The sequence below is a fragment of the Meles meles genome, chromosome 17 (genome assembly GCF_922984935.1).
Source record: "Meles meles chromosome 17, mMelMel3.1 paternal haplotype, whole genome shotgun sequence".
Taxonomy (NCBI): Eukaryota; Metazoa; Chordata; class Mammalia; order Carnivora; family Mustelidae; genus Meles; species Meles meles.
In genome coordinates this window covers 63,819,880-63,846,988 of record NC_060082.1, presented here as the reverse complement: position 1 = coordinate 63,846,988, position 27,109 = coordinate 63,819,880, and the positions used below count along the sequence as shown (strand labels likewise).

The following is a 27,109-nucleotide window of genomic DNA, read 5'->3' as shown; positions in this document are numbered from 1 at the left end:
CTAACACTAAAAATTAGAGGAATGAAACTGGATCTCAGCCATGTCAGTCTAGTGGGCGCTGGGAAAAAATCCCTGATACAGAGACTGGCAAGGGGCCTTGGATGGACGTCTGGAGAGCACCATGCTGCTAAAGGGTATGGTCATGGCCTGTGGCCGGGGTTACATTTCTTTGAGCAGCAATGACCCGGGATAGTAAAGTGGGCAATTGTGCTCACCCTCCACAGTCCCTTCCCCACACTTACACTCATGGTGATGGCCAAGTGGCAAGCCGGGATGGTATAAAAAATTCCATGGGCTTCAGGGCACCTGGGTGGCTGTTGGTTAAGCACCTAACTCTTGATTTCGGCTCAGGTCGTGACCTCAGATTTGTGAGACCGAGCCCCACAGTGGGTTCCATGCTATAGGCATGGAGCCTACTTAAGATTCTCTCTCTCACTCTCCCTCTGCCCCTCCCCCTACCATGCTCCTTCTCTCAAAAAAATAAATAAATAAATTCCACAAGCTTCATAAACTTCAAATGAGCTCATGATCCACTCTATTCCACTTTGCCGCCTCTTACTATCACCATGTCCGAAGCAAACCCAAACCCCCATCGTTTAGCCCCTCATCCCACACATTCTATAATGACACCGCCATCCATCAATCCCTCCGTCCATTCGTCTACCCATTCACAAATACCCACTACGCGTCAGGCACTATCCTTGACCCAAGTTAGTAAGACACATAATTACATGCTCAACGTGATCCTTCTTCCTAGCTAGGTGGAACAACGCCTTGCACAGAGTATCATCAAAAACTGGCTGAATACATGAATGAGCTCACAGTTTATTAGGAGGAATGAGACACAGGTCAAAAATAACTCAAGCATAAGGTAGAATGTGGTTAAGCAGCCTAAGAGGATCTGGAGTGCTGTGTGAGCTCACAGAAGGGAAGAGCCCTTCTGGCTAAAGAAGTCAGGAAAAGCTTCATGGAAAAAGTAGTCTTACACGCACTGGCCTTTAAAAGACAAGCTGGATTATAACAGCAGATGTGATGCGGAGAGACTAGCACGGACCAAGTTTGGGGATGTCAGTGGTTAGAACTGAGAAGAAAGCGAACAGGTTTTGTGGCAGAGACTTGGCAGGGCTGGAGTGGGGGGCTCCTTTTAAAGGAGTCGCCAAGAAGCACATCTCTGAGGAGGCACAAGGCACCACCACTGACCAGTCATCAAACCTCCATCCTGGGGGTCAAAGTAGGGACTCGGCAATTGACTGCCAAAGAATGAGCACAACTGAGAAAACACGGGGGTTCATTTCACACCTACACACTTCAAGGTTCCAGAAAGATGAAAGGTGGTTTGAGAGAGAGCTGAAATGAGGTGGGGGAAGGGTCAGGGCAGGACTGACAATCGGGGTAAACGCTCAAGATGACTGGACACCAGCACAGAGAACGAAAAGTGGCAGGGAAGCGGGGGAGGGAAAGAGGGAGGCCCAACACACCTAAGAGAGGCAGCAGGTAAGGAAGGGACCACTCAGGGGGAGGACATGGCCTCTGTCTTCCACATACCCTCGGTTACCTGCAGAACGTGACATCAGGCCGCTGAAATGGCAGACTAGAAATCAGAAAACCACTTACTTGCTGTGTGACCTTTGAGAACTCATTTCACTTCTCTGAGACTCAGATCCCTGTTTGTAAAATAGAGACCCATCACTACCCAGCCTAAAGTAGGGCCCCTGCCCCTGCTCCAATCTCATTTCCTGTACCATGTTCCAGATTGTGTTCCCCAAAGCACCATCACCCTTTAAATAGAGTGACCAGGGCGCCTGGGTGGCTTAGTGGTTTAAGCCGCTGCCTTCAGCTCAGGTCATGATCTCAGGATCCTGGGATCGAGTCCCACATCGGGCTCTCTGCTCAGCGGAGAGCCTGCTTCCCTTCCTCTCTCTCTGCCTGCCTCTCCTGTGATTTCTCTCTGTCAAATAAATAAATAAAATCTTAAAAAAAAAAAAAATAGAGTGACCAACCATATCCACTTTGCTTGGGACTAAGAGATTCCAGGGATAAGGAATTTTCTGTTTTAAAACCAGGACAGTTCTGGGGGGGAAAAGTCCCTTTAATAAATGGTGCTGGGAAAACTGAACAGCTACATGCAGAAGAATGAAACTGGACCAGTTTCTTACACCACACACAAAAATAAACTCAAAATGGATTAAGGATTTAAGTGTGAGACATGTAACCATGAGACTCCTAGAGGAAAGCATAGGCAGTAATTTCTTCAACATCAGACACCGCAATATCTTTCTAGATATGTCTCCTAAGGCAAGGGAAACAAAAGCAAAAATAAACTATTAGGACTACACCAAAATAAAAAGCTTTTGCACAGCAAAAAAAACAAAACAAAACAAAAAACCCATCAACAAATGAAAAGGTAACTTACTGATTGGGAGAAGTTATTTTCAAAGGATATAAGGGGTTAATATCCAAAATATAAAAAGTTCTTATATAACTCAATACCAAAAAAAAAAAAGACCTGATTAAAAAATGCACAGAGAACCTGAATATTATTTTCCCAAAGAAGACATCCAGATGGCCAACAGACATGAGAAGATGCTCAACATCACTCATTATCAGAGAAATGCAAGTCGGAACCACAGTGAGATATCATCTTGCACCTCCCAGCATGGCTAAAAAAAAAAAAAAAAAGACAACAAGGTACAAGTGTTGGGGAGGATGTGGGGAAAAGGAACCTTCTTGCATTGTTGTGGCAGCCACCGTGGAAAACAAAATGGAGGCTCCCCCAAAAATCAAAAGTGGAAATACCATGTGATTCAGTCATTCCATTACTGAATATACACCCAAAGAAAATGAAAACACTAACTGGAAAAGACAGATGCACCCCTATATTTATTGCAGCATTACTTAGAGTAGCCAAGCAAACTGAGCCAAGTTGGTCAGGTTATTTCTAGAATTGTCTTGTTTACTTGTGTAGTCTCTATCTCCCCAACCAAGTTATCCACTCCCGAGCACAGAGACTTCCTGTCTTCTTTATGCCCCTGTCTGCAGCACGGGGTGGGGTGGGGGTTGTAGAAAAGCCAGGGAAGTAGAACAGATCGTATTCTGCTTTGGAGGGTTTCAACAATTGTGGGCAACACCCTTTTTTTATTGGCTTCGGAAACCTGCCTCTGAGGTCATTCCCTTTTTATGATGAGATGGTAATTTCCTATCTGTTATAGAAGCCCACACCTTGGTGAGAAGCCTAGGACTTTGTACACCTGCTAGGTGGGGAGAAGGTGGGCGGGGGCAGGTGAAGATGGGGAAGGTTCCTCTTCCCCCTGGGGCCTCTGGTGGAGTAGGTGCAGTGAGTCCAGTTCCGCAGGGGAGCTCACTGCCAGTCCGGCAGCGGCAGCGCAGTGCGGTGGGGGGAGCCAGGCTGGGCAAAGGTAACAGGAAAAGAGAAACCACAGGGACGGAGGGCTGGGCCGGGTCAGAGGCTGCTGTGCCTTTAACTAGTCAGCCCATCCCTCCCAGGCTGGGCTTGGGGCACAGAAGAAGCAAGACCATGGTGGGGAAGTTGCAGCCTGTGCTGTGGACACTCTGTGCAGGTGAGTAGGCCGCTCTCCTGTCTGGCGCCCAAGGGGTGAGGGGGTGGGGTAAGACAAGGGGACTGAGGGGGCGCCTGGGTGGCTCAGTGGGTTAAGCCTCTGCCTTCGGCTCAGGTCATGATCTCAGGGTCCTGGGATCGAGCCCCGCATCGGGCTCTCTGCTCTCCGGGGAGCCTGCTTCCCCACCCTTCTCTGCCTGCCTCTCTGCCTACTTGTGATCTCTCTCTCTGTCAAATAAATAAATAAAAAAAATCTTTAAGGGGAAAAAAAAAAAGACAAGGGGACTGAGTGCTGGCAGTCTCCCAGTGCCCCCGCAGGGATGGTGGCCAGTGACACAGCCACATTCCCACTGGGCAGAATTACAGGTTTGGCTTTGCAGACCGGTCCCCCCCCCCCCCCGCCCGCCACCAGCAGAATGGTTTGTATGTGCATATTAATCAATAAAATTCCGGCCCATTTCTGTAAGGAATAATTCATAAATTCTCGAGACCGTAATTTCTGATCTGATCACAAGATCCCAGTTCCAGGTCACAAGATCTGACACCAGATCTGACAGCGGGTTCGCTACCTGGGATTTTAACCATTGCCTTAAAACTAGAGAAAAAGGCGATGGCAGAACCGATAACTTCTTTATCACGTGGAGGGAAACCAAGGCAGAGAGACACTGCAACTTACTCTCATTCCCAGAGCAAGAGAAGACTCCAATCCTTCAAAATCCGAACTAGAAAGGCCCTTTCCAAAGGTCAAAGCTCTTCAGCACTTCTGAAGCTCTGGTCATTGAAAACTGGGAAGATGGGGAAGCCTACAAAATAGAAATCAGGCATTTGGTGTTCTAACAGTTAAATCTAAGTCAGGGGCTCTAATAGTTAAATCCAAATCAGGTGCTATGAAATAGCAAAGTCGTCGCGGGGGACCCGGGAGTGTTCTCGGGTTAAGACGGAGGCGCGGTGGCATTAAGGGTACTGGGTGTAGGGAAGAGTGGAATGGAGAATGGAAGCTGAGAGACTGGGATGCGGGGATTTGAGGAGGATATTTAATTCAGTGTATTTGGCTAAGCTAGCAAATCCCATCAACCTGCAATTTAGAAACTGTTGAAGGCTTCAGGGATCTGGTAAGAATGGGGAGGAGGGAAAGAGCTTTACCAGGCAAGTTAGGAGCCCTAAGGCCTGGGAAATGGGGGCAAGAAGGCTCTGATTTAGAGCTTGCTTTTTAGCTCCGACAGCAAGCCCCGGGACCAGGCAGCCTGCCTGCCCAGTAGGCTCCACTCCTCCCACCCTCAAAACCTAAACTTTGATTGTTAGAGGGAAGGGCTGGGCTGAGTCTTAGAGGTGGACGTGGAAAAGATCCATCATCTCAGTCTGGCTCGAGCCCCACCAAGAGACCCAAATGACTGGGGGCAGAGATGCCGTCATGTGAACCTTTTTACTGAGCACCTAGTTTGTGCAGGTGTTTCAGGAGTGAGGATTGTGAAAGGACTGTAGCCCTGAGGGCACGGCTCTCTGCCATCAGACCCAGGCAGTAAGGACACTTCTGGTCCCCCGGGGAGAGAGTCTGAAAGGAAACTGCCATCCTCCCCGGACCAGGCCAGAGACACTCTGATCCTTTCCTTCCCAGCTGGAAGTCTTACAGGGGATGCCTCCCTCCGCCCCCCCTCCCACCCAGTATACATCCTCATATCTGCAGTTTGGCTGCAATCTGTGCATTTTTGGCCTGGGGAAAAATGCTAAACCAAAATGCTCCCCCAGCTTAGAATGAAAAGCAGCCTTAACTCTGAATTGCCCGGAGCAGTACATTTTCCCAGGTCCTTTGAGAAGGCCCGTGACCCAGGGGTGAACTCCTTCAGGGGAACCAGTTCTTGCGCCCGCCCGTGTTCAGACTCAAGTGTGTTTTCTGCCTTCTTCCCCTTCCCTCCACCCATCCAGGCTGCCCAGTCCAGACTCATGTGCCCACCACCATCGCCTCCATGCCTTATGCTACGGCGAAGGGGCTGGAGCAGTGGGACGGGGGAGCCTGGGTTGGTGGCAACGTCAGTGACTAGCTCAGGGAACATGGACAGTTTCCCAAATGGAAGTATCTGGGGACCAAACACCCACTGCCCCGTGCAAGTGAACAATGAAGGTGTTCAAAGGTCAAACCTAAGAGAGACTGGGTGGCCCTTCCCACCCTATCTCAAGAGAGCACAGCAGAGAGAGGAGTAGGGAGATGAGGGAGGGCTTCCTGGAGGAGATGGAGCTTGAGCTGGGTTCCAGAGGACCTGCGGGCCTTTGCCCTTCTTCCTTTCTCCATGTGAGCCTGCACAGTAACAACCTAGATTTTGCTGAGGTCCCAGGCAGAGTGACACCTCGCTGATGAGTCACTAGGCCCCAGGACTCTACAGACTTTGGGGAAGCAGACGATATCACCTATGGAAGGGACCCCAACAGAAGGCAGTACATTAGAAAAATCTAAAAACAATACTGAACCCAAGTGAAAATCAGCCCGACAATTCTAAACACTGTCCGTGGCACAAACACAACAAGGCCCACCCTCCTGGGACTAGAGGAAACCTTTCTGAAGGTTAAATTATAAGAACTGAGGAAGGCACTGCTCTACACAGAGAAATAAAGGAATCCAACATCCCCAAATATACTAGATGAGAAAATACATTTTTTTCTCTCCTATCTGAAGACATTCCATAAACTCATGGGTGCTTGATCCATGGGTGTGGGGGGAGGCTTTGCTGGGGTCTAGGTGTCCAAGATCCCGAACTGAGGTGTTCCGCAGGTGATTCCGACAGGTGGGCTACGTCTGAAGTTAGACACTAAAACTTGAAGGAAAGTAGGTGTAATCAACCGTCGTCACCTCTGTTTGCCGCAGATCCTCTGAGTGTGACCGGATTCAGTTTTGCGCCATCTGGCGGCTCCCCTGAGTTACTGTCCAGCGCCCGATTTGGTGACTCAACACAGGGACCCAAGTGCGTGCATTCTCACACTTCCGCGTGTACAGAAGTCACCTGGGGATCTTGTTACAATGCAGACTGATTCAGGAGGGCAGGGGCTGAGAGTCTGCATTTCTAACAAGCTCCCAAGTGATGCTGATGCTGATTTAGGGACTGCTGTTCAAGAAACAAGGCTCCAGAACTGGTTTGTGGGCACAGGTGAGAGCCTCATCTTGCCTTTGTCCCCCGGTGCCATCCCCAGGCTTCCAGGAACACAGCCATACTGCTTACTGTGATGTTGGTCCCTGGGAGGCCCAGGGGAGAGTGTGCCTCGCTCAGCCTGTGCTCGTGCTCCTGGCCTGCCTCCCTCCCTCCCTCCCTCCCAATCTCCTGAAACTCTTCTGTCTTGCTCCCTGGGTACACCCTCTCCAGGTTCTCCTTCTCCTTTCAGGTCTTTGAGCTTCATTCTCCTCTGCCCACTAGGAAGTGTCAGAGGTCCTCACACCAAGACCCACTTCTGTTTTCACTTTGGATCCACATCCACAATCACATCCTTAGGTGACACCCGTTTCCAACTGACTCACAATTTCTGTCTTTAAACCCAACAGCGCTCCTGAGCTACACACCCACAAATCCAACAGCCCAGTCCACAGGACCTCTTGGCTTTTTTGGTTTTTTTTTTTTTAATTTTTTATTTATCTGTCAGAGAGAGAGACAGAGACCGGCAGGAAGAGGGAGAAGCAGACCGCTGTGGGACTCAATCCCAGGACCCTGGGACCATGACCCTAGTCAAAGACAGATGCTTAACCCACTGAACCATCCAAGCTTCCCATAACCTCTTAACTTAAATGTCTCAGAAGCACTGCAGACTCACAAGCTGAAAAGCAAACTCATAATCTTTTCCCCCTACCTGAGCTTTTCCAGTCGTCTCTGCATCATAAACAACTCCCATCCATCCCCAAATGAAAGCCAGAAACCTAGCGGTCATCTGCTACAGTGTTTCTACTGCTATGTAAGAAACTACCCTGAAACTGAAAATGAGCAAGCAATTTATTTCGCTCACAAATCTGCAATTTGCACGGGTCTTGGGAGGGACAGTGTGTCCTTGCTCCGGGCAGCATTGCCTGGGTTGACCTGCCCAGGGTTGGAGGACCCACTTCCAAGATGGTGCCCTCTGGCTCCTCTCTTCGTAGGCCTCTCCACGGGGAAGTTTGGGCATCTTCACGGCATGGCAGCTGGATTCTAAAAGCAAACATCTAAAGAGAAAGAAACTCGAAGCTGCCAGTACCGGAAGGTCTAGGCCCAGATACTGACCCAACATCACTTCCACCATGTTCCACTGGTCAGGAAGTCACAGAACCCAGGCTCAAGGAAAGGGACATGAACTGCACTTCTTGATGAGAGGAGTTTCAAAGTATTCAGGGGCCATATTTTAGGATCCCCATATCACCTGGTACTTCTCCCTCAGCTACACATTCGGTCACTGGGTCCTGACAGTTTTATCTCTTACGTCTTTTAAATCTGTTCACTTTCCTCTTTCTCTGAGGCCAAGCTGACGTGACCGCTTCTCCTAAGCTGTTTCCATAGCCTCTAACTGGCCTTGTGTTTTGACCCTTCTATCTGTTCTCCACACTGGAGCCAGACGATCTTTTAAAATAAAACTGTGGCCACGTCACCCCCCGGCTTAACGCTCTTCGGTGATTTCCCACTAGCACTCGAACGAAGACTCAAATCATAAGGACAGGTTCTCCTCACTATACTTAATTTCTATAAACCACCGAAGTGTTCCCCAAGCCCAGTATTCCAGCACCCTGACTGATCCCCCATACCTTGGATAGTACAAAAATTTCGGCCAGATCACATATTTACTCGTTGGTTTGGAAAAATATTGTCAGCACCTCTACGGTAGTATCCACACCTTCCTTTCCTCCTGTCTGATCTTCAGAGGCCACGAGTCCCTTCCCTCCACTAACGCCTTCCCAGGTCACCTGCAGCCCCACTGGTTTCCTCCCAGTAGGAGTTTAGAGTCTCAACCACTTCTCTGGCGTCTGTTACGTCGCCATTTAACCTTTCACCCGCTCTGGGGCCAAGAACTACTGCTGCATAGTTTCTTTTCCTTCTTTTCCTTCTCTCTCTCTTTCTTTCAAGTATCACAGTGACAGAACAAAGGCTCGCAACACGTATTTGATTTCCGCAGCCAGGTTATAACTTCCTGCTCCTCACTTCCTCTCCAACTCTTCCCACGAGCTCCCTCCTCAGCCCTGGGACTCCCTGTCGTCCCACTCGGGTGTCCTCCCTACTAAGCAGCCTCAGGTACCCTGCTGACCCGGGAGCTTCCACAGCGCCCGCGAAACAAAACAACTACATCTCCGTCCCTGGTGATACAGGAGCTCCTGCCTGCTTAGCTGCTCTTCTCCACCCACAAAACCGAAATTACCCTTCGAGGCGGACGACGACACAAACAAGGCTTCTTCCCAGCCAGCAGTCCGCTGCTCACCTTCCTTGTCGCCTTCTCGCGCCCATTTCCAGGCGCTCCTTCCTTTCCTAAGAGGGCCGCCGCGGAGCGCAAGGAAGGCAGCGTGAGGCCCAGCCCGCAGGGACGATTTGCTGCTTTGTTGCTGGGGGCCAGATGACGGTGGGCCCGAGGACAGGGGGACGCCTGAGGAGTGGGAAGGGCTGGAGAGGGGGGACCTAGGAGGCACACGGCCTAGCTGTGAGTACCACCACCCCCTTCCCTCAGGCCAGAGCCCACCTGCACTCATCCCCCCAACATCAGGGGCCGGAAGTGAATTTGCTGGGGCCTGGATGTGAGCTGAGGGTGTCTGTGTCTCCACGGAGTGCTCGGATGGGCAAATCATGCTATTGCCCCAGATAAATTGGCTACTTGTCCCTTTGATGCTCACCACTATGTTCCTCGGGCTAAAACCAGTCATCGTATTTCAAGCTGTGATAACAAAAAGTTGTATGGGGTGGAGGAGGGGATGTTGTCAACCAAAGCAGGAACCTTGGACAAGAGACTGTCTGCGAACACATGGCAGTGCCTTCCTAGCCATGAAGACTAGAATAAAGATTTGCAGGATCAGACCAAAGCCATGTGTCTGCACAAAGCCAACTACTGTGGCAACAACAGCCCCACAAACAGCATATGGTTACGGAACAAGAGAGTAACCTGGCTTCAGGTATCCACATTCCCAAGTCTCGCGCGCGTTCTCCCATGGAAGAACAATGGAAATGCGCAATAACTGAGTACCCCCCCTTATGCACATGTGAGACCTAGAAGATGCTTCCTTTTCCTGCTATCGGTGGGTTCTTCAGTTTTCTCCTGGCATACAAAGAAAAACTGCCTTTCAAACTAATAAGTACCATTTTTTACCCACCCCCCAACTCTGAGTCCTCACTCATCTGATGCAAAAAAAACCGCCATGTCTAGGACTGTTTCAAAGAAACCATCAATGCAGATGGCAGGAAAACACACACACACAACCCAAATTGTCCTCATGGCCAGTTAGACTTGGGCCCATCCCACATTTCTGGCCACACAGGCAGCGGTGTAATTCCAGAACTGCACTGCAGGACAGCCTTGGCGGGGAGGCGGCAACCGCGCTGAGACGGGGCAGATAGGGGACTTGTCCTGAGCTGCCATGAGGAAATGAGTACGTTCTCTGTGCTTTGCACGTATGTTTATTTGGAGTCTTAGTGGGGACGCTAAAGGATAGCATACAAGGACACACCCCCCCCCCCAAAGTACCTCCTTGGTGCTATCACTACAAACTGGCTTCTTTTACTTTCTGGAATGTTCCCCACCTTCTCCATGACCTGACCTGTGCATAGTTGCTCTTCTCTCTCCACCCACCTCTTCTCCTCTTTCCACATGGTTCCCTTCTGTCCATCCTCCACTGTCAGGTCACCCGGCCTTTCCTTAGGACACGCGTTCCCCATCCTCAAATCTTTGGTTATATCCCATCATCGAATGTGTAACTCTTGTTTCCATGGTGGTTTCACATTTTTCTCTGGGATTATTCATCCCAGTGGGACTCACCCAGACTGAATGCTATGAGAGCAGGGACTGTGTCTGTCTCTGCTTGTCATTTTCCCCTCAGAGTCTAGCACAGTGCCTGCAACGTGCGTGCCCAGCAGCCATTCGCTTTATGGGTGTGAATGAATGAGAACCTACCCTTTTGAACTTCACTGGGCAGCAAGCTGGTTTGCTTTTAGTGTCTCCTAGCCTGCCTTTCTTCCTTTCCCTCTTTCTCTAGGCAATTTCAGCTTCTCTCCAAGACTCGACTTCCTAATCTCCTATGCTTCTATCAAAAATTACCCATTCTGAGTCCCTTTCTAGCGTTTGATGGATAAGAGGGACTAATTAGGGAACCCGGTTTGTCCTGCTAGGGAAAGAGAGTCACTCCCACCCAGACAGCACTTGCATTTTAGTACCAGTCCAGTGGGGATTTGAGACTGAGGCGGCTGGTGGAAGATGTTATTTGACTTGAAGGTTAGTAAAGAGAGTGGCCCCTCAAACTACTCCATGTTGGCAATGCTCGGGTTTTACCCTGTCTCCTCCCTGTCTCCTGAGCTTGTCCCTGCTCCCAGATCACCCTGTCTCTGGAGCAGCCCTCTCTAACTGGAGCACCCACTGTGACCCTTGGAACCGGCCTCCTTCTTGGGTGCTTTTCTCCCCTCTGCCACCCAGGGACCTCTGGGCTGCTTCCTCCTTTTCTGCCTTGGGGACTCTGGGACGCCCTAAACACCTGCATGGACAGAACGCCATGACAGACAGATGCTCCCACTCAGGAACTTCTCTCTCTGCACATGTGGAAACGGGTCATGCTTGCTATGAGCACACCTGGTCTTCCGCTGACCTGAGCCCTCCCCCCACACTCCCTTTCTCACCCAGGCCTGAGTCTTGCTCCTTCTGGCTTCTCTTTTCAATGTCTTCTTTCCTAGGAGCTCTTTCCCCATAATCTACAAGTCTGCATAAGTCCCCGCCATCTTCCAACCCAGAGGAAAGAAACTTTTTCAAGCCCCCTCTTCTCATTTCCACTTTTTCCTTTCCCTGTGCACGGTGAGCCCTCCCTGTCTCTACTTCCTCAATTACCGCTTGATTTATCAGTCTGTAACACGGCTTTGTGATTATAAGAGCAATGCATGTTTACTCCAGAACATTTGAGAAGTAAAAAATATACAAACAAGAAATCCAGAATTCATCCATGCTCCCATAATCCAGAGGTCACTGTTATTAATACTGTATTTTGGTATATTTGCTTCTAGAATTTGCTATTTGTGATTAGGTGGAAAAGGGATACTGTTGTGTACCTAACAGTTTTGCATCCTGCTTTATTTTCTTACACATACAAGTTCAGTGTTGTGAACTGACTCCCTGGGGTGCAATTTCAAGTCCCACCTCCTTGATAAATCTTTCTCTTCCAATCCTTCCCCATGGTGGTGACACAGCCCCTCCCCTCTCTCCTCCCCCTACGAGTTACTTCCTTAACCCTTGCACTTAACACTGAATTAGGTAGGCTCCAGTTTGGCTGCTGACCAACGTGACCTCTAACCTGGTGGGAGTGTGCCCCAGGCCACTGAAGGTCATATTAGACCCCAGCCCTCTGGAAACCTGGAGGTGAGAACTGGCAAAGAGACGACACAAGAAAAACGCGGGACACAGACCCTGCTAGAAGGAGCATACTGTCTGTCTGCTGAGAGGAGGCCTGCTTGCACCAACTCCCGGCAACGGGACTGTTGTGTGTGGTGGCAAAGTTCCACCGGAAGCAGCTCTGAAAAGCTTCCAAACCTTGAAGCTGGGCCAGGCTGGTCCCCGCGGTTTCTGGAAGGGGGGCTCATGAGCATGTCTCTGATCACTTTCCCAGTGCCCTGCTAGGAGGGGCCCAGCACTAGGACCTCAGGAACAATTCACTGGATTGATTGGCATTTACATATTCCTAAACATCCCTGTAGAACTGAGTTCTAACCACCCAGGCCTCCACAGCTGGTCTGTGTGAACTGCCCCTCCCCAGCCAAGGGCCCAAGACTTTCTCAGCCAGAGCACCAGCCTCCTCCCCGGCAGGCAGGGACCCCTCTGGCTCCCGGCACTTCCTCCCTGAGAATGCGGTTTCTCTGAGCAAATGGAATTGCCTAAGTGCCCGCATTACTGCCAGTCTCCCCAGGGTTCCCATAATGTGCTGTGTAGGCCTCAAGCAACAACGCCATCAAGCATTTCATTATCCTCCTTGGATGTATTACTTTCTGGTTAGGTCTCTAGAGATGGTTTATTATCTTCTTAACAAACCTTCATTATTTACAAGCAGTAATCAAGGCTTCAGGCTGGGTCCCCCACACCACACACCCTTTTAGGGAAATTAAATGACTTCTCTTGTTTCCTTGGGGGGGGGGTCTTTTGCCCCCTCTCTGGGGGCTCTTCTGACCCTTTATTTGATTTTGGGGGGGTGGGCATTTTCTAGCAATCTGTAAGATGGTTCTTCAACGTTTCTCTGGTGGTGAGTCCTCCCCACCTTTTAAGCTTAAATTCTGTCACTCATGTATTTGCTGTCCAAGAGCCCTTCCTTGAGTATCTCCAACGTTAGGCCCTTTGTTGAGCCCTGGGGACATGGAGGTGAAGAAAACAGAGTCGCAGAGGAGAAAGATGGGACAACAGAGAGCGTGGGTGCGGGTCTTTCTTGCGGGTCAGGCAAGAGGTTGTCCTCGCTAAAATGGTAAGTCATCCAATCCTCACAACAATATTGTTTGGTTGTTATGGTTATCCTCATTTTCGAGCTGAGAAAACCGAGGCACAGAAAAGTTAATTAAGGTGGCCAAGGTCACATAGTTAGAAAAAGAATGAGGATGCCTGCCCGGGCAGCTTGGCCCCTGCCTTTGTGGTCTTGGGCACTCTGGAGTGTCGTGTGTTAAAGCTGCATGAGACTGAAGTCCTAGGAGGCAGGTACTGTGAGTAACAGGCACCGAGACTGCTTGCCAGAGTCTGGACATCTCCTCTGGGACAGTGACTGCGCGCTAAGCTTCTTCCTCAGCAAAGTGCTGTGGTGCGGGCAGATTCCGAGTTCTTCCTGGAGGTGAAAAGCACTCACTCTCCCGGTTCGGGGTTTGTCTGTCCTTAGGGAGGTTAACACATCCCAGAACTATTCGTTTGTAACCCCTTGTGGGGAATTAGCTGATCATCAGATGGAATTCTTCTTCAATGGGAGAAGGGCTCAGCCTTGAGAAGAAGAGCAGGGGAATGAGGGTGAGAAAGGATCCTTCTGGAACACGAGGCACACACCTTTCAGGTGGCGGCAGATGAGAGAGCTGCAGCTGTTCGGGGCAGGGTGGGCTCTGAACAACTACAAAGGAGATACCCAGTGTAGTCCCACACAAGGAAGTGGAAAGGGAGGTAGCCGGAAGGTTCTAGAAGTGAACTTCTCTACTTTCTACTTGTCTAATCACAGATTAGATGTCCCGTCTGGTACTTTTGTCACACCCACTGAGTAAGGAGGCAAAGATCCCACAGAAGAGAAAAACAAGGGCCACAGTATCAAAAATATTTTTTAAATCAACAAATATATATATATATATATATATATATATATATATATATATATTTAAAATGAACAAATCTCCCTTGACCCCACAAAACTCCTTCAACCCCTGCATCCCTTTGGCAAACGCTGCCCTCTTCTTCTCATCCCGGTTGCTCTTGAGCCCACCTTCCCAGGCTCCATCCTCGCCACTCCGTGGAATTCGCTCATGCCAAGGTCCCCTCATCCCCTCCGTGTTGCAACACCCAGTGGTCACCTCTCAGTTCTCAATTCCCTGAACCAGCAGGTCGGCAGTGCTGGAGTATTGACCCCTTTGCTTTCATGAAACACTTTCCCTGCTTGGCCTCTGGCAACCACTTTTTCTGGGCTCTCTTCCTAGCCCTCTGGCCAGTTCTCCTTCTCCCTTGCTGGTTTCTTCTCCTTTTCTCCACCACCAGGCACTGCAGTGCCCCCATGGCTCCATCCCAGAGGTCTTCCCTGTCTTTGTGCACTTCTCTGTCTTGCTCCCATCTTCTGGCCTTCAGTGACCTCTCCAGGGAGCTACCGTCTCCCCAACACCTCTGTTGGGTGTCTAATAAGCATCTCAAACTTCACATGTCCACAGACAAACTCGTGATCTTCCCTCTGAAACCTGCCCCCTCCGTCTTCTTCATCCCCATAAGTGACAGTTCCATCCTTCCAGTTGTTTCGGTCAAATCCTGTATCTATCCTTGGCTCCTCTTTTCCTCTAATATGTCAGGTCTACTCTGCAGTCAGCTCTCGTTGGCTCTACTTTGTACATACGTTCCGATGTGGGCTTCTCTTCCACCTCCACTACTCTGACCTGTGCCCAAGCCACCGCGAGCGCTCACCTGTACAACTGGAATAACTCTTGCCAGGTCATCCTGCTCCCACTCTGCTCCCCAGTCTCCTCACTTCCTTTCACCTCACTTCAGATAAGCCTTTAAAAATGTATGTCAAGCTGGGCGCCTGGGTGGCTCAGTGGGTTAGGCCACTGCCTTCGGCTCAGGTCACGATCTCAGGGTTCTGGGATCGAGTCCCGCATCGGGCTCTCTGCTCAGCAGCGAGCCTGCTTCCTCCTCTCTCTCTGCCTGCCTCTCTGCCTACTTGTGATCTCTATCTGTCAAATAAATAAATAAAATCTTTAAAAAAAAAATGTATGTCAAGTATATCCCCTCAGCTTAAATTCCTCCAAAGGCTTCCCACCTCTTCCAAAGAAAAACATAAAGTCCTAAATATGGGCTACAAGGCCCAAAGTGACCTGAGACTTCTCTACCTCTCTGCCTCATCTCTCCTCCTCCCTCCCCTCCTACCACAGGGCTTCCTTGCTGTTCCTTCTCTTGGACCACACTTACTCCTGCCTCAAAAGTTCTCCTAAGAGGTATCCACACGGCTTTCTGCTTCAATCATCTGTTGCTACAAACCGGATCACCCCAAACCTGTCTTAAAACAATGCCAATATACATTTTCTCACGAATCTTCACTCTGGGCGGGCTCTGCAGGGACAGCTCACCCCTGCTTTCCCAGAAAACTGAGCGTGCCCATCCACATGCTGAGAGTGGATGCTGGCTCTCCCAGGGACCTCAGCTGGAGCTCTGTCCCAAATACCCGCATGTGGTCTTTCCATGTGGCTGCCTCACTTTCTCACAGAAAGTTACTGGGTTCTCAGAGGGAGCATCTCCAGAGGACCAAGCAAAGCTTCTGGCCTCTTACAAGTCAGTATGAGAAGCCATAAGGTGCCACTCACACTGCTGTCCCAGTCCTACCCAGATTCAAGAGCAGGGGACACAGATGGAGGAGAGTCGCCATCGTGTGGAAAGATGAACAGACGTGACGGGAGATACTGGTGTGGCCCTACTGTTTTTCTCACCTTTTCCTGATAAACTTATGTAGAATGAGTTCACTAGGGAATACCCTCTCTCTCTTTACCTTGCTTTAAGCTTATTTCCAAAACTCTTTACCACATTTAAATGCTCCATAAAAACTTGTTAAATGAATGACCACATCATCACCACAACAAAAAAAGACGGCGAGGAATATTTATCAAGAGCTTTCTATGTGACAGAGACTAAACAAAGTATTTACACACAGTATCTCATTAAGTTCTCCCCGCAACTCTGGGAAGTATTTGTGTTCCTAGTCTACGGACGAGAGAAGTTCACACAGCTGGGAAGGGGTGACGCTGAGGCACAGAGCTGGGCTTTAGCTACCACAGGATGCATTTAACTGTGTCCACCTCGGTCTTGGAGAACAGCGGGCGTGCCACGGCCAAGATCACAGCTGCAGTGTGTCTAGCTGTGGCTGCTGGAGGGGAATGTCACTGGGCATTCCCTCAGAGGTCCTATGGGCAAGGAGTGGCTATGCTATGCCATTTACTTCTCCCCACTTCCCATGTCTTTCCAGTCTGGGTGACTGTCGCTGCCATCTTTGTGGAAACGCCCCAGGAGATTCTTCGGGCTGCCCGGGGAAAGAGCGTTACCCTTCCATGCACCTACCAAACTTCTGTCTCCAACCGAAATGGATTTATCCAATGGGACAAACTTCTGAGGAGTCACTCGGTAAGGATCCTTTAAAAGTTGAGGGTATCATGGAAATGAGTATTACCTGACCATGATCTCTTAGAGGACAGCACGACAAGTCTTTCAATAAATGTTAGAATAGACATTAGCATCCGGGGCGCCTGGGTGGCTCAGTCGTTAAGCATCTGGCTTTGGCTCAGGTCATGGTTCAGGGTCCTGGGACGGAGTCCAGGCATTAGGCTCCCTGCTCAGCGGGGAGCCTGCTTCTCTCTCTCCCACTCCCTCTGCTCTTATTCCCTCTCTTGCTGTATCTCTCTCTATCAAACAAATAAACAAAATCTTTAAAAAACAAAACCAAACATAAACATTAGCACCCAAGCTGGACTGGGTGGGCAGAGAGTAGTGAGTGATAGACTCAGCAAAGGGCCTATTATGCCACCTTTATTTTGAAAAAGTGACCTTCCCTAAAATATCCTTCTGCTGGTCAGTCTCGAGTTACCTAAGTTGTATCATTTGAGACAGTCATTCCTTTTGATTAGCATAGAGCTCTCCTTGAGGCCAGATTTTATTTTATAGTGTTTTGGGGTTTTTTTAAAATTTCCTGTTTAGGTTCTTTTGAGGAATATAGAAGACATTTTTTTTTTAATTTTGAAATGGATAATATAGTCCCATGGTTCCAAAATGAAAACATCATCAAAAGCAAACATTGGGAAGTTTCATTCCCATCTTTGCCCCTGTTTACTCTGATCCTTCTACTCCTCACCATTTCCACCAACCCCCCCACCCCCCGCCCCACATACATTCCCCACCTGCAGGCAAGGCTGATTCTCACCGGTACTGGTTATCTGGGACCAGTCTCTATTCTGGTTTGTTGTTAGACCTGCTGCAATTATACGTATTTTGAATATTACTCTCGGCTAAGAGAACCCGTTTATTTTCCCATGTGTCCTTCCATTGATTCTTTATGCAAATTCAAGAAAATGTTAATGTGTTTTGTGTGTGTGTGTGTTCCTATTTCCCCCCTTTTTACACAAAAGGAAGCATATTCTAGGCACTGTTTTGCCCTCTTCACTTAACATAGCTGAAGAGCTTTCTGTACCAGCTAACAGAGAGCTCCCTCCTTCTCTCAGAGCTTTGTAGGAGTCCGTGGTGAGGAGACCCTGTTAATATTTAACCAGCCCCATAATGATGGGCACTTGGTATTCCCAGTCTTCCAATTACCAAGAACAACCACTTACATATGTCATTTTGTGTGTGGACAGGTATACCGCTAGAAATCACTCCCAGAAAGGGTCAATGCTCTTATAATTTCACAGAGACTACAAAACTGCCTCCATAGGGAAGCGTTATGAGCTCCCCACAGCAGAGCCTGAGTGCTCATTTGTGCGCAAGTGTGTGTCTACGTAACACATGCATCCGACTAACGATTAAGCAGTAACACTCAGACAGATTTTCGAAAGTATGTCTACCCCATACCCGGAACTCCCAGTCTCCTCTTCCCCTCACCAAAGGGAACCACTTTTACGAGCTCTGGGGTGGCCGTCAATGCATGCTGTATGCATACACAAACATACATATGTATGTACCTACACACACATGAATAGGCATGTTTACATAGACCACACACACACTGTTCTGCACTTGGCTTTTCTTCTCTTAGTACAGGTCATGAAGCTCTTTCCATATGTCAGTACATTTATATCTCTCTCATTTTTTTACCCTTGATCTCAGCCAAAAGGCCTAGAAGCAATCTGTTTTATTTTTTAATCACTTACATGAAGCGTTCCATTTTATGAATGTACTGTATCTACCAATGATGGACATTTGGTTTGTTCCCCGAATTTTGCTGCTATAAATAATGCTGCAATAGTTATCTCGATGTGAGTGTCTATGGGCATGTATAGCACACATAGATAGCATAAGTGTGTGTATGAAGTAGATGCGTGGAGGGTAAGTTATTAAACATAGAACTTCTGAGTCACAGGGTATGTGAATTTACAATTTTGATAAATGAGATCAACTTGCTCTGCTAATCTCCACGTTCACCAACAACATGAGGGCACCTACTTGTCCAACACACAGTACTCTCAAACTGTTTGATCTCTGCCATTTTGGTAAGTGAAAAAAAATCTCATTTTTTAAATCACATTCATATTTCTCTAATTATAAGAAACAGAACATCTATGCTTAAATTTGAGAGACGTCTACATTTATCTTATTTATTTTTGGGGGTGGGAGGAAGAAAAACACATTCAAAATTTATTCTCCAACAGACAGCTGGCATCAGCAGGTAAAACTGCCAGAGTTTCTCCACAGACCATATATTCACGAGGCGTTATTTGCTTAACAGTGAGAAAGGCTCTGGTGTGTTCGCTGTAACAATATCCACTTTATAGTGTAAGCAAGAGCTAGTATTGTGCTCCACTTACAATTCCAGGAGGAAAGGCACCACTCATCCCAAAAAAATTTCAGATCCTAAAGTCAGGTACAGTAACACAGAGAAACTTTTGGTAACAGTATTGGTCTACTTTTCCACATAGAAGGAGACTGACTTCTCCACCCAGAAATTAGGGTCTTTCGTTCTTCTTCCTTTGTTAAACCATTAGAACAATGTTTCATCATTTGCTTAATATTACATATACAAAAAGGGGAAGTTGAAAAAAAAAATCACAAGACTATCTCGCCGTCTCCACCACACGGCAATTCAGGTTGAAGTGTCCGAACACTTCAGCCGTCGTAAAATGGGAAAATAGAGACTTTGGCTACAAAACTAAAAATTAAATGAGGTAGGTAAATTAGAGCTTTCACACCCGACTCGCCGGTTCCAACTTCATAACCTTCGCAAAATACTCAGGACAGTCTTCATGATTACTTGACATAAGCTGCACCAAGGACATCTTTTTACAAATTAGTATGTGAACCTAGGGGTGCCTGGTCTGTTGACGGTCCAACTCTCGGTTTTGGCTCAGGTCATGACCTCGGGGTCATGAGATCGAGGGAGCCACTAGTCGGACTCCACACTCAGGGTGGGGGGCGGGGTTGGCGTTGGGGGGCGGTCTGCTTGAGATTCTCTCTCCCTCTGCCCCTCCCCCTCACCGGTGAGTTGTCTCTCTCTGTCTCAAATAAATAAATCTTTCAAAAAATCAGTATGTGAACCTACAAGAATCATGCCCTTCCTGAGTCTTTTCAAGAATAAAAACCCAGCTCTTCCATTGAGTAGGCCCTAGTGAGCTAACTTAAGTCACCAGAGGGTTCCTGCTCGGGTCCCTTCCCCTCCTGGGGGTTTGGGAAGGAGGCACCGGGAAAGCAGGGGGAGTATGCAGGCACTCTCAGGGCTCTAGCTGAATGGTTTTAAAATAGGCAGCACCACACATTGCGGGCATCCCACTTAAGGCCCCATGATTGAAGGAATTTTGTAGTTCTACAAACTTAGTTGTTGTTGTTGTTGTTTTTAAACATACATCCAGAAAAAAAGCCTGGGTTCAGGGCTGGTGGGGGTCACCCAAAACAGGTCCCGAAACAGATGCCAGATCTTGTTCCTGCACCTGCACACAGCCATCGGGGAAGGACGTGTTACCCGGGCTCCCCGTTAGGCTAACAGTTCTCTTTCTCATGGTGGTTCAGGAAGTTCCACAGTGAGGTCTACTTTTAAAAGGCAAACGTGGGGGGCGCCTGGGTGGCTCAGTGGGTTAAAGCTTCTAACTTCAGCTCGGGTCATGATTCCAGGGTCCCTGGGTCAAGCCCCGCATCGGGCTCTCTGCTCAGCAGGGAGCCTGCTTCCTCCTCTCTCTCTCTCTGCCTGCATCTCTGCCTACCTGTGGTCTCAGTCTGTCAAATAAATAAATAAAATCTTAAAAAAAAAAAAAAAAGGCAAACGTGGGGGTACCTCCTGGGTGGCTCAGTCAGTAAAACACCAGACTATCTACCCATCTGGCCTATCTTATCTACTCATTTATTTTATGATGTGATGTTAGTCACCATACAGTACATACATCATCAGTTTTTGATGTAGTGTTCCATTATTCATTGTTTGTGTATAACACCCAGTGCTTAATACCCATCACCCTGTGACCCCATGCCCTTTGCCCCCTCCCTTCTGTAACCGTCAGTTTGTTTCCCAGAGTCCAGAGGCTCTCATGATTTGTCTCCCTCTCTGATTTCTTCCCATACAGTTTTCCCTCCCTTCCCTTTGGTGCTCTGTGCTACTCCTTATGTTTTACATCTGAGTGAAACCATATGACAACTGTCTTTCTCTGCTTGACTGATTTCACTCAGCATAATCCCTCCAGTTCCATCCATGTCGATGCAAATGGTGGGTGTTCATCCTTTCTGATGGCTGAGTAATGTTCCATTGTGTATATGAACCACATCTTCTTTATCCATTCAACTGTTGAAAGGCATCTTGGCTCCTTCACAGTTTGGCTATTGTGGACATTGCTGCTATGAATATCGGGGTGCCCCTTCTTTTCACTACATCTGTATCTTTGGGGTAAACACCCAGTAGTACAATTGCTGGGTTATAGGGTAGCTCTATTTTTAACTTCTTGAGGACCCTCCACGCTGTTTTCCAAAGTGGCTGTACCAACTTGCATTCCCACCAACAGTGTAAGAGGGTGCCCCTTCTCCACTATCTCCAACACCTGTCATTTCCTGCCTTGTCAATTTCAGCCATTCTGGCTGGTGGGAGGTGGCCTCTCAATGTGAGCGCGGCCTCTTGGTCTCGGCTCCGGTCTTGATCACAGGGTCTTGAGTGCAGGCACCACGTTGGGGTCCATGCTGGGTGTGCAGCTACTTAATAAAAAAAAATTTTTAATGCAAATGTGCCTGCCAGAGGTAAGCTTTAGGTCCCTTGAATTTACCTTTTTCCCTGACAGGAAAGAAGGGGTGACCCAGGACACCCAAGGCCTGGAGTAGCAGGACCCATGGGAAAAGAGAGTAAATCCCACTTGATCTGCCCTGTTGTCTGTTGCCCTGAGGACTGACGGGCCACGGGCATAGGTCCTTTCTACTTCCAGAATCTCAGGGTAAAACCCAGAGAGGGAAGCTGCTGCCCTCCGCCTGAAGAAGGAGGTCTCTTTCACCATCCATGTATTCAGCCAACCAGAGACGGTCTCACCAGGCACTTCTCTGAGTGCTCAGATAAACACTAAAGTTGTTCTGTTGACTGATGGATCCCTCACTTCCAAAAGGAGTTGAGGCAATCCCCTTGAGAGTAAGCAAGGGTGCAGGGAAAGGGATTAAATCTGTGTCCTCAAGGAAATTATTGTGACAAGTCCGGGCAAGGGGGCGGCCATGGGAGGAAGCCTTGGGATAGCTGTGATTAGGAGAACAGTTGGGACACGAAGGGTCCCAGGCAGAGCCAACCTGTCAGAAAAGAGCTGAGCTGAGAAAGATCCAGATTCACCGACCCACCCATAGCTCAAGACACTTCCTCCTCTCCCGCCCCAATGCTCCTCCCCTTCAGGAGAGCTAGTTACCTGCCCCTCCCAGAGCGGCTGCAGTTCCTGCCCTACACAAGGGAACCTGCACTCCATTAACCAACTTGTGTTTCCTGGCACAGGCTGTGTTGGTTCAGAAACAAGGGCACCTTGTCCTGATTTGCCCAGAGGACCTGTGCAGCATCAGACCTGACACCATGTCTCCACAGCCCCTTCTCTACCCATGCATGCTCTGCCTTCTCTACCAATCCCCTGCCTTCACGGGCAACTTCTCTTTTGCTACAATGTACTCATTCAGGCTTCATCTTGTTTCATCTCTCGCTAGCGTTTCCGACTATCGACCACTTTCCCATCTTGGACTCTTCCTCCCTTGGCTTTTTGGGCCGTCTCATCTTGGGTTTTCTTCTGCTCTATCTGACCTCTCCCCGACCTTTCAAAATGAAGTAACCTGGGGATGTGGCATATGGCACTCATTTACCTGGGGTGGCTTCCTCTAGCCCACGGCTCAGTTAATATCTAAGTCCCTGACTCCCCAGCCTTCATCCCCAGGTGCACTCAGCCGTCCTGGCCAGCTCCTACCGAACTCTGCCTGTGCCATCGACACTTCAGGCGCATCACGTAGAAAACAGAACACATCATTTTTTCTTAAAACATTCTCTTTCTAGGTGTTTCTTCTCTTGGAAACGACTTCACCATACACCCGAATATTCAGGCCAAAGACCTCCCCCTTGAGGTCTGCCACTCCCTGACTCCCAGTCCCGTTGGTCTACCCTGTTCACACTCCCGCAATTCACTTCATCCTTCCCGTCTGCATTGCCACAACCTGATCTACAGACCCACAATTTTTCGCTTGAATTGCTGAACTCATTTCTTAACTGCCTTTCCTTCTCCTTCTAATTCATCTCCCACCCTGTGTTGAGAGTTAACTTCCTAAAAGAAGTTCCTGGCACTGGGTTAACCACTTGGGAGAGGTACTTAACCTCTTGCCTTGGTTTCCTCATGTGTAAAATGGGTAAAATCCTAATATCTCCTTCATGGGGGTAAAATCACAGTATCTCCTTCATGGGGATATTTCAAGGATTAAACGAGATAATATATACAGTGTGCCTGGAACAGTAGTCAGCACGTAGCACACACTCAATAAACAGCAGCCACCATCTTTATTGCTACCTGCCCGTGCTCATCTTCCACCTCCCCTCCCCTCATATGCTCGCTTCTGTTCATAATGAACACACTGGGGTAGACCCATAGCTTCCCACTCCGAGGTCTTTCTTCACTGTTCTCCCTTTGCCTAAAATGCCAAACACATCCGTCCGTCCTCCAGCGTGCACCGCCCCAACTCCCTGGCCCTTTGCCTGGCCAGTTCTCCTTTGTCCTTCAGGATCCGAGGCACTGTCTCCTGGGAACTCTTCCAGGAAGCCTTGCCAGACTATCCAGTTTAGATGTGATGCCTCTCCTCTGAGGTCTTACAGTTACTCAAAGGCTGTCCTAACATTTATTCTTTGAAGGCAGAAATCACGAGCTCCTCATCTTGGAACATCACACTCAGCAGCGATGATGTCTTGCACTTACTTTCTGCCATGGCAGGCAGTGCCCTCACTGCTTCGTATATATACTTTAATCCTCACAGAAATCACATAAAATAGGTGTTGTTGTTTTGATCTCCATTTTGTAGAAAAGGAAACGGAGTCACATTTTGCTCAAGGTCCTCTAACTAGGAAGTGGCAGGACTGGGATTTGTACTGAGGTAGTTTGGCTAGGAAGGAGTGATCTTAGCATCACTTAGCCATGCTAAGATCGCATGTGATCGCACAATGAGTAGATCAGTGAATAAATCGATCCCAAAGGCAAGAATCAAGTAAATAAAGTGGGCTTGGAAGCCAACGGTGGCTGCCAACGCAATATGGTGGTGCATAATAGATGCTCATGAAATACTTGGTTGTCTGAACAAGTGAGAACAGTTTGAAATCGAATGGGTAAGAGAGAAGCCAGAGGTTACCAGAGGTCAAAGTGTGGGGATCTGAGAAAAAGCCCTTTTATCCCGATGTGCTTCTGTGATACGAATTGCCTACCTGTCCTGGTCTTTCAATATTTTCATTAAAAGTACAGATACATTATAAGAGGAATCCCCAAATGGGCACTACGTGTTAGAGCTATTTGTTCTGAGGGGTCCACGAGTTAGCCCTCTGGGCCTGGCAAACGGTGGATGGGGATACTCAGCACAGGCTGCAAGCACCATGCCAAGACTTGGGGTAAGACCAAGTGATGTTTCTCCTCCCTCCCAGGAAAGGGTGCTCATCTGGGAATTTTCAAAGAAAACCAGTATCTCTGGTGACCTCTATAAGAACCGCGTCAACATCTCGAGCGAAGCCGAACACTCGGATGCTTCCATCACCATCGGCCAGCTTACCATGGATGACAACGGCACGTACGAGTGCTCGGTCTCCCTGATCGAAGACCTGGCGGGAACCTCTAAGTCACGCGTCAGGCTCTTGGTCCTGGGTGAGTGTCTCCGTCTCCTTCCTGGGGCGGCAGGGAGGCAGGGCAGGGGGAGGTGCTGGGAGAAGTCGTGCCTTCGTGGTAAGGGAAAGCCAGAGACAGCCATACCTGACCAGGAGCTCAGGCTCCTCCCCTCACGCCGTCTGCCTGCCAGGGGCTGCTCCTCCCTTCTTAACGGAAGACTATTCTGAGTTGCCCACCCATGGCAGGCAGTTCCCAGGGCAGTGGAGTAGGCCTGTTTGGAATGGCCCTGGGGCTCTTCCCCATATCTCAGCTCCCTTCCTTTTCATGGGAAACTTATTAGGGTGAAGAAAAAGGGAAATCATAGATCCTAAGTAAGGACTCTCACTGTGCCTTCCTTTGGCGCCGAGAGCCAGATCGTGACTTCCCCATCATAAATTCAGCTAATCAGTAGATACCCTTCCCACTAGCATCTCTCCACCCTGGGCCCCAACCACATACCACTGATGAAGCTCCACTGCCTTTGAAATACGTCCCAAGATGACATTCTTCCCATACGGATAACTGATTATTAGAGCTCATAGTTTTGGAAGAATGTGAACATCATCTACTTTAGTACCTTCATTTTACAGATGAGGTCCATAGAAGGCAGGCCCCGGACTCAGAGTCAGTTACTGGACACGTATTGGTGAATGGCTCTTCTAGGTCCAATATAAGGAATGGCCTCTACCCTGGGAGGTAGCAACGCTTTAAACCCAAACAATGGATCATTTTTCATTTACTTTTTCCATTTATACTCCTTAGTGGGACTTTTTTTAAATTGCGGAACTGGCTGCCTGGCTTATTGAAGCATCGTGTTAATCAAACAGTGTAGCCCCCAAGAGTAATTAACCGTCTCCTTCCATCTTACCCCCAGCATGGTAGCCAATGGGAATATTCCTCCACATGCTTCACGTCCTTTCTAAATATGCAGGCGCGTGCGTGCACACACACCGCCACATACCCACACACACACTTTTTCTTTCTTCCTTTCCTTTGGGGAACAAAAAAGATCATATTATGAAGACCACTTGGCAGTGTTTTGGGGGTAACGTTCCATGCCTGTTTCTCCAGATCGATACTATAAATCTCTGTATTGGTGGCGCACATTCCGTCACATGGACGTGCTATGATTTATCCAAGTGTCTCACACTGCTGGAGATTCTCAGACTGTTTCCAATTTTGTGTGTGAACAGTACTGATGTATATTCTTCCTCTCTGTTGTTTTTGTTAGGTAGATTCTTAAAAGTAGGATTTCTAGGTCAAAGACGATGCCTTCATGAAACATGAAGCCATACTGGCTACCTACTTTCCTCAAAACGATGTCTACTGCCATAGCGATTTATGAGCACACCGGTTTCCCCCTATCCTTACCGGCACTGAATGTTATCAATCTTTTTTAATTTTTGTAAATTTTGTTACTTTGTTAGTTAAGAAAAAATTCAGTGCAGTCTAAATCAAAATGTTAATTTAGCCACTAATAAGCTTCACTACTCCCCATTTGGGCCCAACACCATGAAGCATGGGGACCAGCAGTGGGGAGTGAGGGCTTGGGGTCTGTCTCCTCACCCTACCTCCTTCATCTGACTCCTCCCAACGCTGGGAGGTGATGATGTGGCTCCTCGGAGGTCAAGGTCCAGGGAGGATCAAAGGGAGAAAAGCCAAGTCCTGCTTGCCTGGTGAGGTCACGTGCATCTCCCTCTGGGCTCTCACATAACCCCACCTTAGCTTTTTGTTTAGGGAGGGTGAACGAACAGGTCCTTCCACCTGACACAGGTAGCATCTGTGCCCCTGTCCTTTTCCACCCAGTACCCATTTCTGGCACTCACTCTTGCTCTCTGCCGATCTGCTCCAGGCTCCCTGTGGCCCAGCAAGCAGAGCCCCTTGGAGACATGAACAAGGCATGTCAGTCCCCACCCCCACCTAGCCATTGCAGCACATTCTGGCCCCCTTCTCTCGGCTGCAGGCAGGGGGATCCCCGGAAACCCAGAGGACTCCATAAAGCCCTTCTGTCCTCAGACTGCAGAATGAGCACTTCAAGAACATGCAGGTTTCTGTCACTCAGCGAGCCTCAGCCACAGAATGAGAGATGCCAGCTTCCAACCGTAGAGAACCCTGGTCTCCATGCTGGATTCTTCTGGTGTCTCCTCAGCTTGCCCCAAGATGGGGGAAATACCTCTTTCCTTACCCCAGGAGCAGGAAAGCAAATACTCATGGGTCCCTTCCTAAGCATCCTCTTCAAAGAGATCTCCTCCCTGATGAACCTCCAGGCTTCCCTTGCTTGGGTGGGAGGAGGGTCCCTGATAACCTAAGGATTTGCTCTTGGAAAGGCTGCTGGGATGTTTCTCATGCTTCTCTTTCATACTGAGGACACTCACCCCCCTGGAGGTTGCAGTGGAAATTGTAGGCACAAGAGAAGTCCCAATCTGTCTCACGCTGCTGCTTCCTAGAACACATCTGAGGTCCCTTGTCAAGCACCACTGCCTTCAGTAGTATGAAAATGAACTTCATGTTCTTTTTTACACTTAGACCTTTATTTGATCCAGAATTTATTTTTGTAAATAGGATGCTAGGAGTCTAACTTTGTTTTCTCCCACACGGATAACCAATTGCATCAGCGTCATTCACT

The 27,109-nt window shown here is 48.7% G+C and overlaps 2 protein-coding genes across 2 annotated transcripts in view; one reads left to right on the top strand and one right to left on the bottom strand.

Moving 5' to 3' along the window:
* Positions 1-1,659, bottom strand: part of STYXL2 (serine/threonine/tyrosine interacting like 2) — a 39,445-nt gene extending 37,786 nt beyond the window's left edge. The window contains exon 1 of the mRNA XM_045982394.1: positions 1,615-1,659. Coding sequence (XP_045838350.1) covers positions 1,615-1,640 — 26 coding nt within the window. The 5' untranslated portion in view covers positions 1,641-1,659. The remainder of the gene's footprint in view (positions 1-1,614) is intronic.
* A 1,720-nt stretch (positions 1,660-3,379) lies between these two features.
* GPA33 (glycoprotein A33) overlaps positions 3,380-27,109 on the top strand; it is a 46,210-nt gene continuing 22,480 nt past the window's right edge. Inside the window, exons 1-3 of the mRNA XM_045982397.1 lie at positions 3,380-3,578; positions 16,428-16,582; positions 24,267-24,483. Coding sequence (XP_045838353.1) covers positions 3,536-3,578; positions 16,428-16,582; positions 24,267-24,483 — 415 coding nt within the window. The 5' untranslated portion in view covers positions 3,380-3,535. The remainder of the gene's footprint in view (positions 3,579-16,427; positions 16,583-24,266; positions 24,484-27,109) is intronic.